Genomic DNA, 17,031 nt, shown 5'->3' on the forward strand with positions numbered 1-17,031 from the left:
GCTTTATTGCTACCTTTAGCTGGATTAAAAACAATATATCAAATTTTATATTTCTGCTTCTTTTATTAGCTTTCTAGCACTTGATCAGCTGATAGAGGCAATAATGAAATGTTTTTTTATAAACTGGAGTTTGTAAGTCCTGTCCTGAGAACGTAATATTTCAAAAAATAGCCTAAGCTTTGGGGAAAAAACCAATTACAGAAACAGCATTAAAAATGCCAAGCACTGGGCAGAAGCAATTCTGGATCAGTTTAAAAAAGTGATTGATGAAACTCTAATCTGAGCTGAAGGAACAGTTTCACGACAAGCTGTGACCATTCCACACACTTCATTAGCTGCCATAATTAGCCTGGTGTTTCAATTTGTTAGAACTGGTGGGGACAATTTTACTCAGAATGCAAACATCAAAAAACAGGGTGCCTCAGACTTCAGAAGAGGCTGATGAGAAGCTTTTCTAGTCTCTGTTAACTAAAAGATTAATTACAGCTGATGGGAGGCTGTACTCTGATTGTCACTCTGTCTATGTGCATTACTTTTAGCATTAGAAGAAAGACATGGTTGACACTACACTGCTCAATCAAGCAGCTTTGCATTAGTGTACAAAGTCTGTTAATGTGCAATGTTTTATTGTTTCTCTTTTTCCTTTTTCCCCCCCTGCGTTTGAGACTCTCATACCTAACAAGTTATTCTTTAAAAGGGCAGGGTGTTTGGTTGGCAATGATAAGCACTTACCACATATGCTGCCATTCCTTCATATGACTACAGGTGAGAAATCCTGACATGTCTCAAAGCTACAAGCCAGGAATGTTATTAGTTCCTATTATTGCAGTCAAAATGTAAATTCCTTCTCAAATAGTCTCGTTATGAGAAACAAAACCAATAGAGTTGTGAAACTGGTACTGTGTGCTTCAGTCTTTATACCCTATCCCCTCTACCTGAGGTGTGGTTACCACTATACATTAACTCATCAAAGCTTGTAAAGTTATTTATATGGAAGTGAAGTCTGAATTTGAAGTGCAAAGGTTAGTCCTGAATAATTCCATACCTTTTATTCTAGAACATTAACACATGGCAATACAGCTACTCATAAAAACACTCCTTATGTGGATATGCCTTTCAGTTTCTCTAAAGTATTATGCTGAGATCAACAAAAACTGTAAGAGAAGAAATAATATAGTATATCATGGTGGAACATCCTTTTATCCTGAGTTTGTAAAGGGCATGTTGAGACCAGCTCTTCATTGCATTAAATGAATAAACAGTGTACTGTATTCCAAAGTGAATATCATAATGTGATTTAAAATGGGTCAAATGAGTTCAGAATTGATTCATAATATAAATTTTAAAGAAAGAAGTAGTAGAAACTTATGTCAAACCATTAAGACAACAAGCAGTCTGTACTACTTTCCATGTCTCATTCACTCCAACATAACTGCACAAAGCTTTTACTGAGGTTTTTCCTATTCAAGGAATGTAAGTTTCTCTGAAATTAATTTTTCTGCAATGAAGCTCTGAGAATAATGTACATTTGCTCTCTGGAGAGAGCATCAAAACAAACAAAAAACCTCCCAAACTTACAGCCTTTCTTTCAACTTGGGCTCATACCTGGCATAATATCTTAAAATTCTTCCAGAACACCTATGGATATTATTAGCATTTAAATTATAAAACTATACAATCATAATGAGTCAGTGTAACAAAATCTCTATCTCAGACATCATTTCAAGATACAAGTCTGTAGTTCTAAGTGTATCTGTTGCAAGAAAGTCATCAAAATATGTGTCTCTGATCTTAGACCTCAATTTTGCAAACTCACCAGCAATGCACATTTAAAGACGAGATTAAAAAAGTCTATTTTTCTGAGAAAATAGGTAACACCATTTTTCCTAGAACATTCTGTCTGAGTGGCATGTATTTACATATTGCTGATATTCATTACGGGCCAGATCCTTACCTGATGCCAATTAGCCTAACTCCATGGATATATCTCAAGTATGCTAGGGCTCAGGACCAGCTCTCAAACCTGCAGGTTTCAACAGTTGTATGGCCCATGTAATTCTCAGAGGATTGTGAAAAGCTTTCGGTTACTTTAATTTCAACTCTATTTAACAAGCACAAACAAGGTCTTGGTGAGTATTATCAAATAGTAAGTAGCTTGCTTTTGCAGATAAGTTCCATAAAGAATTTCAAGTGACTTCGAAATATAGCCTTTTTAATTCAATATTGTGGCAAATTGAATTGAGTTGAAATACATTATGTTTGACATACATATAAAAAATTCTACTTAATTCCAAGAATACTGAATAGCCTATCCAAAACTGACTAGGCAAGGCCAGGGATTTCCTGGTTTAGTGTATGGATTTTGAATTCCAACAAAGAAAATCATATCAAAATAGTCAATGCCTAAAACTAACATAAACAAAATAAATTAGGTGTAACTCCAGTATCTACTGTTTCTAGATTAACTGATTTTTTTTCCAATTTAAAACTGTGCCACAAGTTACTGTAATGTACTCTAAGCATGTACTGAAGAAATTGGGCAAGATACTCTATTTTGAAAGTGTTTCTGATTAAATAAGATGCTTTAAAATGTTTAAGCAATGTGTACAATGGGCATTATTTAGAAAGCTTAAACATATATACATCTCCCTCAGAGAAATACTGGTTAAAGTTAACTCTTACTAAAAAAGCAAGGTTTTCTTCTATACCACTAAGATGCAAGTTACATTATTAAATGAGGAAGATAGGCAAAGCAAGACATTTATCATCCAGCAGACAAATGACACGGGATTGCTAGTTAGACAGTATAATAAGTGCCATCTAATTTTCTCTTTCGAATCAATTTATTCTTCAAAGCCTTGGATCATCATCAAGGGACTGCATTTTCCTGCTGAGAAATTACAGACCTGAAAATCAGGTTTTATAAAATATTCAACTAGTTGCCCACAAACCCTTACAAATAACCACTAGAATGGATTTGATTTGAGTAGTGGTGACAGTATCTCTTCTTATGCAAATAATTGAATAGTTTGACTCTTCTCAGACATTACTTTGTAGCATTCCTTCAAAATCAGACCCTGTAACTCATCACTAACCTCCACTAGAAAGTTTTTTCAGCCTTCCAGTTATCCACAGATTCTTTTCTCCACTTAGATAAACAGTAGCCAAGGATACATTTTGCATGTTTTTTAATTTGCTTCATGGTGTTTACCCTCTTTCTACAACTAAGAAAATAATTTGAAATCTCACTTATGTTTAATAATCCTCAATAATCGTATATCAAGCATAGCATTTTTCCAAGGCAACTTAACAGTGGTGATCTTAAGGATTTCTCAAAGGAAACAATATACAGCTCAAGAACCTTTCCAGTGGGAGCACTGAAAGCGATCTTCATAACAAAGTGTATTGCTGTAATTAAGACACAGTCATAAAGAACCCGGAAAGATCATTAAAAATTGTCAATAGTTGGAATTGTCATTTGCTTTCCTGGAAGACTGAATGGGTGCATCTTATAATAAGAGATATTTCATTCTAGTCCTGTGAATGAGAGGTAATGTTTGGTGTTCCCATTTTTTGGACATGGCACACTCCTGCTTTCCTTAATACCTTTCCTTCGCTACAGTACATTATGACATTTACTGAAAAATAGAGAAAGAGATCAGAAGTAGAAGTTGCAAAAGTGACTTAAAGATACTTTTTGTTACCCAGTTTCAGAGACCACCTGCTTATTAAGTTGTTCTGTGATATTAAATTAGGCAACATTGCTCTTTTTCTGTACTGTCTAACCAGGTAGCCAAACACCTGAGCTCCAAGGAGCTCATAGCTCTGAAGAGTAATGCTGCTGTGGGAATCACCCTGTGTGGAGGCAGGGAATCACTCTGGTTGATTTTCATGTGAAGATGCAGCAGCATTCTGATTCCAACTGGTTCTTCTGAGAGCAGAAAATATGTGTTGCAGGGTACAAAAGACAGAGTTTTTGTGAATAGTACAGGATGTATTGTTGTAGGAGCAGATCCTTGGATTTAAATGATTTGGTTTGATGCAGGACTCAGGATAGCAAAAAAAGTGAGAGAAAGCAGTGCTTTGTTGGAAGCAGATAGTTGATAACTCAAACTAAGGGTCCATTTGAAGCATCTGAGTAGATATATCAAGTCATGCCAGCAGTAATAACCATACAGGAGCCACGTCATTGGCCGGGGATCGCTGGACTGCATCCCACTTTGGCAACAACCCTTATTATCCCTGACATGGCTCATGAGGAAACCGGTGCTGGAACAAGCAAACCCTTACAGTTCATCTAATAATTCCCTTCTGGCTGCCACATTGTGTAAGCTCTGCATTGCCTGCGAGAACACACTGACTTTGGATTGGGGAACTAGGAATCTGATATTCAAAATATGTGCTAGCTCTTCTCATGCACATTAGTAACTTCTGTCACAAAGCACACTGGTAAATATGGCCTTTAAAGTTTTAAAAGGTAATAAAGCTGACAGTTCAGATGCACTTTCATTAGCCAGTATTACATTGTACTAAAAAATGTTCTTGGATAATCTTTTTTCCTAATTAAAATGAAAACAATCAAATTGTTTAACAAAAATGAAGTCACAGTCTGAGCAAGAAAAAAATTAAAGCTTCACACAGATTATACCTATTCTAAAGTCAAATCACTAGAACGTTACAAAAATGGAGTTGGGGTGGAATTTAAGTAAATTTCAGTATAGTCGTATAGTCAGGGATGGGAAAGCACAAATAGTGTATCAAAAATTCTGCCTCATAATGACATCATCCACTAGCCATGACTGTTGTATGTGGTGGCCCTACAAGAGATAAAACTAATTTTCAAACAGAAAAAATCACTTTCCCTCTCCACAAGAATTTTTTCCATCATCTGTTTTCTCTATTAACCCAGATTGAAAATCTGTCAGTTCTTGGACAAAGAGCCAAATTTATGCCTGGTGTAAAGCAATGAAACTATATATTTTTCATTATACTTATAATGTAACATTCTTTATATAAACTCTGGCTTGAAATATACACTCATATTTGTGTTTATCTGTTATATGTGTCATGATTTAATTAACTACTTCAGCAACTTCGTGCAATCGCAGTTGAAGGCAATCACTGCTCAACAAAATCGACTGAAGCTGTTAATTGTGCCTTTATCTACACTGGCTGAATCTGAGCCTTTAATTCTCTGCCTCTGGTGACAAAGATGGAAGTGATATAATTTATAGATGGAACAACTATTGCCTGCTTAATGGCTACACAGTACAGTGTGAAAATGCCAGCAGGGTTGACCACAGCCCTATTTCTACTGCTCCACCAAAAGTAGAATTGTGTTGGTGGTGAATCAGAAGGGCTATTTTTCTTAGCCCAGGCAAGGCCATGATAATCATAATTATTTGATGTTGATATTTGATTAACACTGGCAGTACTCTATAAGTGATTTCCACTAGACAACATCTAATTATTTAATTATTTCCCATTATTAATGGAATGAAACAACTCAAAACAAACAGCTAGAATGACTGTTTTGCAGGAAGCTCATGAACATCAATTCATACATGTAGAAATCTTACTAAAATTATATCAAGCTGGCCCGTTGAACTTGAAAGGCATATTTTATCTCAATCAATGCATAAAAGTAAAATTATCTATAACTAAGGCATGTTTCTCTGCTGTACAGTTCAGCTGTAATGATCCCCACACACTGCACTTGCACATCAATTATGATAATCATAATCACGGTCGTTAAGCTGAATGTTCATTATTATCAGGATGCTGGTGACAGCAGATTCAATCATCGGGTGCAATGGGCAGGCAGTCACAGTCCCACCCAAGTTTCTGCAGACAGCGTTGTGCCACATTAAACCTACGATGTGTTCCACATCCCACTCCATTCCAAAAGCTGTAGACGGTAAAGGTCAACTTTATGTTCTGTGCAATATGCTTAGGTTCTCTAAATTGATTCTTTGCTTCTGGGTATTTTTATGCGTTGTAGATAATAAAATCCTGTTTAGGGCCAAAATGCCTGTGCAAATAATGAAACCGTGGTTCAGTTGTACAGTAATTCACCTATAATAAGGCATCAGAGGGAAGATTCTATCAGAATGGAACATCTTAAACTATCACTTCCTGAATTTTACGAATAAGAAAACATTAAATGCTGTCATTAAAGTCAGTTTTCTAAAATGCATATGCAAACTAATTCCAATACAGATTAAAGACTGTAAGCTATCATTTCTGCCTCAGCAAATATGAACATATGTGAGTGTTTTGACAGCTGAAAGGCTATAGTTAGTGTATTTGATCCCTTGACTGTCCATCTACATTGGAACCTATCATTGTATATTAAATTCCTAGTGACTAGTAAATTTTTTATATTGAAACTTCTCACATAAATTCTATCAAAGGCATTCCAATGTATTCAGATATATAATGTAAAATGTGCAAGCATTTTTATGTTTTATACTGATTTACTGAGCAAACTGACTAGGTTCAGTTTCACTAAAGGTATAGTATTTCCCTTCCTTGTTTGTTTATAATGAAGAATTAGAACAGAACACTTTTTCCCTTAACTCAAACTTCTTTGAAATGTAAACAGAGTGAGATAAAAATTTTCAGATTATAACTAGATGAAAAACGAACTATTAACTTTTCCTCACATAGATATGGTAATTATTATGTTTAGAGGAAGTCTATGCTAATACCCTTTCATTTTCCAGAAGAAATGTAACAAGGTAATATTTTTCATTGTTGTTCATTTTGCTTCTAAAGTAATTATATAATTTACATACTAATCTTTTTGTGACTTGAATTAAATTGCATAGTAATAAACACATGAAAACCTCAGGAAAATACAACTAGGACATACTCGTGCACACACACACAAGGAAACTTTTTTATACATAATATGAAAAAAAGCCAGCTAGTATCAGCTAACATCAAATAATACCTCAGCAGCTCAGAGGGGTCACTGATCCACTGACCACTGACCTGACTCCTTGAAAGGACTTACACAGTCTTACCAGCAACAGTACACTGAATTTGTTTAGCATAAGACTGTCAGAAACTCAGTTGAGATCATGGCAGTGTTATCAGCCATTCATGTTGTAATAGAAGTTGCATCCACAGAGATACAACCTCATGGGCGACTCAAAGGAGGGTTGTGTTCAGCAGACAAACTATTAAGAAAAAATCTGATTTTTTTTTTCTAATATTTTGTTACACACCCTTTAGTCTTGTGATTTATTAGAGCAGGATAATTTTGTTCATAGCACTGCTATATTCAAAGTTTTCATAGAGCTTAGAAATGAGAAAGTGACAGAGTTCTATCAAATTTAACAGTTATGAAATTATGACCTCACACCTGCCTACAGGCCTTTTTCCATTAAATTGCAGTGAGGAGCTTAAGGTTTTGTGGTTCTTTTTGGTTTTTTTTCCTGATAATAATGACTCATTAAAGCAGTAGATATGTCATAAATGGCCCTTTTCTCCTCTTATCTCTCTGTTGGGGTAAGCGGCTCCTAATGGAAGCTTCATATTGATTTAGAATTGGGGTTGGAAGGCTCTGTGTCATGTTGGGTTAATGTATACAGCTATTCACCTCCAGAGATTTAGGCTAATAACTATCCAAGATCACAAGTAAAGTGAGTTTTTTTCAGCTAAACCCATAGTTTATATATGTGTGATATGATATACAGTATAAATATCCTTAGATTTTTGATATCATCATCTGAGCCTGAGCAAGAACTGCTAAGAACTGGAAAACCAAGTCTTTACAGGACAAGATAAGTACCAGAAATAAGACATTTAGGTCCTTTCTGTATATCATACTTATGCTGTGGGACTTCAGCCAGTCATATCTTCCACTCATTGCTTTTGAAAGACAAATTCAGACCTTTTTGTTTGATTGTTAATGTTTTATTTGTAAGGAGATATAATTAATGCACGTTGAAATACCAAAATTTTACTCTGAGCTCATTTTTAAAGCTTGAAGTTTTGAGGAAAATATTTTTAAAAATGCTCCTTCTCAAACTAAGGTGCCTTGGAACTTGCTGTATATTTACAAAGGTTAACCTGATTTCAGGGAAGTAATTTATCGTATCTTACAAAATCCCAGAATTGTTTAGGTAGGAAGAGATCTCCTGAGATCACCCCTACAACCCCTGTGCTCAGCTAGAGCAGGTTGCCTAGACCATGGGTATATCCAAGGACAGAGATTCTACAACCTCTTTGGGCAACCTGTGCCTGTCCTCTGTCACCCTCACAGAAAAAGAAGGAAAACGAAAGTGTTTTCTTGTGTTCAGATGGAGTTTCATGAGCTTCCCTTGAGTTCATTGACTCTTGTCCTGTCACTGCACGCTACAGAATCTGAGAGAAGTTTGGCTGCCTATTCTTCCTTCACTTCTATCAGGTGTTTATGCACCTTAGTAATATCTCCCCTGTGCCTTCTTGTCTTCAGACTGAACTGCTCTAGCTGTCTCATCCTCTCCTCCTACAAAAAATGCTCCAGTCCCCTAACTATATTGATAGAGAGTGCAGCACAGAGCCAAAGTCCATTATCTTTTCTGTACTCAGAAATTTTAATGTGATTAAGATACAAATAGAAGTAATGAAAACACTACACAAACTCATGTAACTGAGAAAAATTACCTCAGGCAACACTACAAAACCAGAAATTTATGAGATGCTCCTGACAAAGCAGGCAATTTAATGAGGTGATCTTAAAATAAAAAACAGCTATTCACTAGTTTTAAGATTTTTCAAAAAAATTTAAGCAGTAAAGTATTGTGTTGCTTTTATCAGTTTTTGCTATAATTTCTTGAAAGTTTATCTTAATGTGCAAGAGTAAATATACAACCTCTCTTAAATCAGAAAAGGCAATACAAACAGAATGAAACTTAGCAAAATGCATATAACTGAAGCTTTACTTAATCAGGGTCTTAAATCCTGATCTTGTAGGACCTAAGGTGTTGAATTTCCTCAAACTGGATTTACCAGAGAGTCAAGGAAATCTGACATCTCATCACAGCTCTAACTATGTGATTTTATAACATGCTAGAAAGAATCCCATTGGATTCCATGATCTCTGGATCATACTGAAATTCACTTAGTTCTAATAAAATAGCAATCTAAAAAAGTAAATAAATCCTTGATTTTTGCAGTGACTTACCTTGTCTGCTATCCACTTCTTAGGACACACTTCTCTGAAATGTTTAGTTCCATAAGCTTCTTGGCCATATTTGCCTGACCTATGAAGTAATGGCTCATACTTTTCATCATTTTTATGGTACGACGAAAACGGCAGAAATCTGAAATTCAAGAATATTTTAAAATCAGTTATGCTCTTCTCTAGACGCCACAGGATTGATGTAAATAATGGATAGCAATGCTGCAGGAGATGACATGGACACATGTTCCTGCTATTTTTCACTACCTTCTTAATGCTCCCCCTCAGTATTGTGAGAGGATTACTGCAATTTCTCCTGCAGCTTCTTTCAGATTAAACTTGGAGCAAAGAGATAGTAAGTTTCAACAGGATAAAATGAAGACTTTGTGCACAAGGATCTAACTTGGTTCACTTGCATTAGTAGATTATTACTTTGTCTGTATCTGCACTAACAACTGGTGGGAAGTACAGGATGATCAGGGTTCTCTTTGCTGGGATGTGCATGTTGATACCTCAGGTCTTGGCAGGCAGTGCAGCCTGTGCCAGCTGTCAGGAGCAGGAACTGCCCATGCACAAGGATAGAGACCACCTATGGAGATAGGCATCCTTTGATGTCTGACAACCAAAGCTAAATAAACCATAATCTCTTTTAAAAGAGCAGAAACTTGCGTGTAATGCTAAACCACAAACCAGAGAAGTTGTTTCTTCAGAATTCACAGACTGTGTACCTTACTCTTAAGTTATAATTATGTCCTAATCAGCAACCTTTTTGAGCCAGATTCTTTCATTTTTGGTCATAATGATGATGGACTTGCTGCTTACATAGTGCCAGCAAGCAGTGAAGCTCCAGCTACCTGCTGGAAGGGGTTGTCAGATGGATGTCCCTAACTGTCATGGACAGCCACAGGTTTTCTGGGTAGGTTCCACAGCACACTGTATGGAGGAAGGTGAAAAACATCTTATATAGAAAAGATCTGCAAGACACCCTACAAACGTGCCTTAGTTCCATCTATTTCAGTTTCCAAGAGAGTCATGAGAGCAAGTAAGTACATTTTACTATAAAGTAAAACATTGGGAATTAATCTTATCGTTGCTGGTATTCTGAAATAAATCAACATGCATTCTTTATTCTAGAAGTGCAGGAAAAAATATTACTCAGTAGAATTAGAAATACATGCTTCAGAAGTCTAAAACATCACTTTTAACTGCCATACAGTTAATTAGAACCCTCCCCTAGCTGAAAGCTTTTCAGAATCAGAGTCCCTATAAGAGTTAGGCAAACAAGATTTTGATAAAGATGAGGATTAAAATATCCTTCCTTGTCTCTCAGCTGATACAGATGCAGAAAATTATTTATTTTGACTAACTGATTTATGAGCAACTGTTTGAGTGTTTTCTTAAATTATTTTTCTTTCTTTCCACCTTCTTTCCAACAAGAAATTGTTTTAGAATCTTTCCAGCTGTATCAACTTCTCCTATCACGTGCCACAAACAAATGTCATGTAAAGTTAGTGAAAGAAAAACCCTGAGTTAGCAGAGTTTTAAATAATAAAAAGCTATAGTAGCATGTGTATCCCCATGGGAAAGGACACCCTCACACAAGACAGATTAGGGTACTTGTAATGCTAATTTGCACATGGGATGGACATCACACACACACAAAAATTAATGTGGCCCCAGTGTCCCAGAGAATACATCGAAGGTGCTGTGAGCCGGCTGCTCCACTTGCAGATTTTATCACTTCTGAATTGCATTTTAATAGGACATTTTTCTTTTCTTCAGACATGAAAGAAAATTGGCTTTCTCAGGGGATTGGATAGCTGAGAAGACAAGGCTTGAAGTTTAGGGATTTGTCCATATATGCACAGAATTTAGTTAAGCCACAGCATTCATAATTTAATATGAACACCATATCTGTAAAATTTACACATAGAATGATTAAAAAATCTTGAGTGAAGTAGAAGTAAATTATTATAAGTTTTCCCTTTAAAATTTTCTAGACAGAGGTTTTGATTTTACTGTGGATCAGTTAATCTTTGTCTTTTTGGCAAAAAAATACTGAGAGTCATGTAGGTTCTACTATGATTCCAAAAAAAAAAGCCAACCCAAAATTAACACTTCAAGACACAACTAGCAGTATGTTCTACATGTAGTTAAGCACAAAAGTGATCTGCACTCTGCTGTATATCTCCTCTAAGATCATTAGCTGGAATATGTGCCATATAGCTTGGAATGTATGTGTATGGCTGAGTAAAAAAACTTGTATCAGCTATGAAGTTTTGAGGAAGAACACTGGACAATGACAAATACTTAAATTTAAATGAAAGAACAAAAATATAATAGGGTATAATGGTATCAAGTAGAAGCTTTTTCTTCTGTTTACAGTTCTGCTCTCAGAGTCAGGGGGCAGATCCTTACAGTGATGATGCTGTAACTACAAGAAAGGATGATATGCTTGTAAATTCAGTGGCTGTTTAAAGTAAGTGAGAATTTTCATTATGTGAATAAGTAATTAAAAAATTACAACAATTTTTCATGTTAAGTAGGGTAACCAAATTAATGGGAGCAATACAAAAGCCATTATACCCCCCAACCAACAATAATAGTAAGAAGTAATAGCACTGCAGAACACTTCAGTAATGGTATTATGTTCTATAGCTCTTTGTATACACCTGACACAGCTTTTCCCAAAATTATCGACAGTATGTGCTCTGAAAGTGACAGAAGACAGTGATGGAAGAAGAAAATTAAATTCAGACAATGATAGGATACCATTATCAACTGTACAAGTTTAGATTTCAACGGTTTAGAATTCAAAACATTCACTCATTTTTCCCACATCTAATTTTCAGCTTTTCCCTGTGATTTCAGTGTAAATTCAGAAATTCTTAAAGGCTTTCAATAAGCATGACAGAGACAGAGGTACCAATCAAAGAAGAATTAAATTCTGTATTGATGTTTTACTGTGCTCTAGGAAAGTCAGTATAAGCTGAGACTTCCCAAAAGATGATGATTTAACAGAAGGTGAACTTTCCCTAAAGAAATATATTGAAAAATGAAAAATCATTTCATGTCAGCCTGAATGAGAGATATGCCAAAGAATACATTCAAAATGGGGAAAGGGTTGGAACCAAAAATGGAAATCTACAAATGGCTGTATTACTCACTCATACATAACCTGAGAAGGACCAAGGGTGGCTATGTCACCGATGATGAAGGCCAGCTGCACTGCTGCCAGGACCCCGCTATACTGAACCTAACTAGCATAAAAAGACCTAGAAGCCTTTGCTTAGTAGCCAGACCAGGACCTGACAGCTGCTAGTGGTGTGTATTTAAATTTCAAAGACGCACTAGATATTTGTTGCTAGCAAAAACAAAAATTGCTTTATCTCTCCTCTCATCCTGTCTTATACCTTCCCTCAACTATTAATTTCATCTTTCCAATCCTTTTTCCCCTCACATGTTTACACTCCCCCTCCATGACTTTTGTTCCTGCATTCCTCACCTACTATTTCTTCCCTCTATTCTGTCTCTTTTATTGCAATCTCTCTCACTATTTTGACAGGAGATGGAAGAGGCTTTTACATGCTGAAGGTTTTCCAATTGGATTGGCAGAGATGACAGAAAAACAGCAGCAGGAGCTGGTTTCTAGTGTCTGTGGCAGTGTGAGAGGAGCACAGCAGCACAAGCAGGAAGTAGAATTTCCCAGGTCCATCACTGACTGCTGGGCAGCAGTGTCCCAATGTTATATGGTACCTACCAACAGGACACAGGACAGAGGCAGTGACCTTTTCTTGACGTTTAAATGACAACAAAAAAACAGAGTGGTCCTTCAGTGTGTTCTCTGAACCTGCCCAAGAGGCAAAATCCCAGCAGTCTACCAGAGGGAGCAGGTAATCCTGATCCCAGAAATGCTTCAAAACATACCCAGGCTTCTGAGAAAGAACTGCCAGATATACTGCTGGACTTCCATGCATGCGGCACTGCAAGGACACAGTAAGAAATATAAAACCCCAAGTACTGCTTATGTGTTTTTTCAAATTTTCCTATTTGTATGTACCTTACATCTTTGTTATTTAGTAGAAAAGATGCCAGCAAAATATTAACTCAATGACATTGTTAAATTTTTATCTAAAGTATTTTTATGCAATAGCAATTCAATTGATTTAATTCAAATAAGACAATTTTATCTCACTTTGAAGAACTCCATGAACAATTAGCTCCAAACAAGCCATGCTTCTCTATCAGGAATCTGTGAATATTTTATCTTTTTTTTCTTTAATAAAAAACGACATTAATTTTAAGCTTTCAAATTTGGATTAAACCTAAAGCAATTTTTTCATCAAATCCAACAGTGTGTATCTTTTCACTTGGGGAACTGAGAAGGAAGCATAATGGTTTTCCATAGCAAAACAACTGCAGCAGGGCAGACATTATTTAGTTTATAATGCATGTATATTAAAATCAAAGTGTTAGATACAAGAATAAAGATGGAATATTTTACTTAACATATCTAGCCCCCTTATCTTTAGTGCACTATTTTTGCCATGAGAAACCTACTCGGGTGCATTAGTACAAATATTGTTTCTGGTAATATACTAAATACACGGTTTATTGAAAAAGTATCAATCACTTTGATTGTAACATCAGTAAATCTAAAAATCCTCTGGCCATTTTTATTTAACCCCTGTCTGTGATAATGTAAAGTGGCAAATAAAAGCACAGCCTAGTTCTTGTAGGAAGTAAAAGAGATCTCTTCTGCAGCAAATTCCGGAACTTCTTAATTATACACAGACTTATTATCTGCATCCCCAGTGTTATAAAGTACCAGAACTTCATTAGAAAAATTAAGATGGAAAAATGAAGGCGCTACTTCGCAAATTTCCAGTGGAAATTAGCTGGAAGAAGCAGAGGAATACTGGATCAAAAGAGGGTAATCATGCTTAACTGTGCCCTAGAGCACCCGCATGTATAATACGATTTGCACAGTAACTACCTCTCCTATTACTGCTTGTTTGGAGTATTCTGTGTTAATGGGGTTAGCTAATTTAGTATTTTAACTTAAAAAGACTCTGCTGATTAATAAATGTTGCACACTGTGCTAGTAATTAAAATAAATGGAAGAGTTACAAATAGAAGTTGAATTGTTAAGAAAACATTATCTGAAAATATATGATAATCCCTGTTTATCATAATACAATAACAGTCTGGAAAATATGCAAATTGCTGAAGTTGCAAAGCATATGACAAACTAAGTATAATTTGAAAAAAGTTTTCAGATGTGTTGTATTTGTATGACATAAAATGTAGTAGCCATTTTCACTGCAGCTAAGTCAGAAATACAGTAAAAGATTTTATAACTCTAGAAATTAAAGGATTTTTTAAAATCCTAAATCTTAAAGCAACTTGCATTTTAAGTTTTCTTACCATTACCAACAGGCAGCTCATAACATCGATGCTCTCCAAGTACAGAGTTTATTTAGGTCACTGATTTCTCTGCAAGTGTACCTGTCATGCCCAGCACAGGGTAGCACGGCAGCACCACAGCTGCTCATAAAGAAAAGCACAATCTTGTTGAGAATAAGCCCATGAGGATCTGGGTGCTGCAGTAATCACACAGCATGGGAGAGGCAGGGGGTGCAAAAAAGAGTGAACCAGTGTGACCAGGACCAGGCTGTGCATCTCCAGCACAGCACTGAGCACAGACATAGCCAGAAGCTGAGATGATGTTTCTGATGTCACGCCAGAAGACTACAATAGAAACCAAAGCCTTACACTATTGCTATCACCACACTGCATCTCGTTCTGATGTTTGCTGACTTCATAAAGATGTTTAATAGTATACTTTGAAGTATGAGGCATATTATGAGAGACAGATTTCATCAAAGTTAATGAAAATAATTGACATTTTTGTTCTCTGGAAAATCAGGCCAGCAGGCAGCTGCACGCAACTGAGGAAAGAACTTTCTATGCTTCGTCTAAATCTGCTGGATCCAGCAGTTGGTGTCTCAGACTAGACACTATATTAAGTGGCCATCCCAAAGGAATGCAATTGTCATTCCTATCCAAGTGGAGGGGGAAATCACTTCATTTGTATGAAAAATAGCACAATAAGGTAGTAACAGCTTCAATTACATGAGAAAAAGGAATCATTCTTATTAGGCTGGATTACCCAGTTGCTCTTTCATTACAGAATAGGAAATTCCAGCAGTTGCTTTAAGTAAGCATAGTATTCTGTTTTGGTTTCATTTGTACTGTTTCTGCCTGCCTCAAACTCTCTCACAGCTTTTCCAAATTTTTTCTGCATTTTATCAAAAGTAAGAACTTTCGCAGAGCTTGCAACACTCATCCTATCATCCTGTCAACAACCACTTTAAAGAATCCTGATAATTAGAAGTGTGTGGGAATTCTGAATGTTGTTGAAAATTTCAGGTCCACGCCAACAATCTTTCAGTCTCAAAAGACACCACACAATACTCACTCTGGAAATATACATATCAAGGATTCAGTCTGTCATTTCACGCAAACACAAGCTTTCTCATCAAATGCCGCATACTTCTGCTGCTCATTCTCTCCTTATTTTCTAAAACAGAAGAATAATCAGCATAGGAAGCACTACCAGGAAGAAATAAAGTCCCAAAGTACACAATTACATAGCAAGAGACAGAAATTTGTCAATTCATAATAGACACTGCTGAGAAAAAAACTACTGTAGAATCTGAGTAACCCTTTGCTGGCTCCTCCCTGGAGACCAACATCCCACACAGCAGCTGCAGCATTACTAGTGAGTGTTAGTCCTGGCAATGACCTGCAGCTCTGTCATCACCTTTTCAAGGTTACAGATGTGACCCTCGCATGCTTGGTTGAATAAGAAGCACAAATGGAATGATCACAGCCTGAAAATGTATAATACACTCTGCATTTAGTGTGCATGAAGCTGAGAATCATTGATTGTTAGGACATTGCTTCTGTGCATTAAGGATGGCACTAAATGTTTCCTTACCCGTAAGTTAAATAAAGACTCCATATCAAATAATATCTACCAAAGGTGGAGGCTCCAAATTTAAACTGTACAAGACCAAATTTTCACAATTCCCTCACTGAAGAGTCAGTGAAATATTTATTACAAGGTCTGACCTTCTGAAACTGTTGACACAGTGATGTCTGGGGTAAACTTCATCAAATAAAGACTGGGCAATGTAGTCATGCCTATAAACGAAGGACATCATTTATCCTTAGTTGTAATGCATCAACCAAAACTAATTCAGTGAAGAAAACACTTTAAATGAGAGATAGAATATTAATTACTACCTACTGATAGGGGTTCTTTTAAATTTCACCAGCAGAAGTTAGATTAAAAAAATGAAAAGAAAAAAAGCACGAATTTAAGGTGAGATGTGAAAGTTAAGCTGCTTCCTCCTCACACCAGTACATGAAAGAATACAGAGAGGAATAGAAAAGGGAAGTGTATTTGTACTTGTAAGTGAACTCAGTAATGATTTTGGTATGAAGGAATAAAAAGTGCTATATCTAACTAAATTTAAAAAAAAAAAGACCACCAAAAACATGGTCCAAAAGTGAAGAAGTAGTCTAAAATATTTTTTTTTAATTTCAAAATTGGTTTTGAATAGAATTTTCATTCAAAGACACTATTAATATTAAATAAGGGGAAATGGTCCAACAATGAAAACATAGAAGCTAAACCATGTAAACACAATTGATTCTGGCACTCTTGTCCCAGTCCTGAAGCTGACACATAGCAATATGGCACTGATAAAAAAGCATGAAACAGATCAAAGATAGCAAAACATCATGTGCCAGTGAAACAGTGGATCACAGGCTGCTCATGAGGAAAAGTG

At 36.1% G+C, this 17,031-nt stretch overlaps 1 protein-coding gene across 2 annotated transcripts in view; it reads right to left on the reverse strand.

Annotated features, from left to right (window-relative positions):
- Positions 1–17,031, reverse strand: part of SPATA17 (spermatogenesis associated 17) — an 88,389-nt gene that overhangs the window by 13,123 nt on the left and 58,235 nt on the right. For both annotated transcript variants that reach the window (XR_006020245.1, XM_042051626.1), the window contains exon 9: positions 9,176–9,314. Coding sequence is in view for 1 of the 2 variants with exons in the window: in XM_042051626.1 (XP_041907560.1) it covers positions 9,176–9,314 (139 nt within the window). In the remaining variant the exon portion in view is untranslated. The remainder of the gene's footprint in view (positions 1–9,175; positions 9,315–17,031) is intronic.

Source organism: Corvus kubaryi, unplaced genomic scaffold (genome assembly GCF_017639235.1).
Source record: "Corvus kubaryi isolate FWS band 111438036 unplaced genomic scaffold, C.kubaryi_AGA036_p1.0 76, whole genome shotgun sequence".
NCBI lineage: Eukaryota > Metazoa > Chordata > Aves > Passeriformes > Corvidae > Corvus > Corvus kubaryi.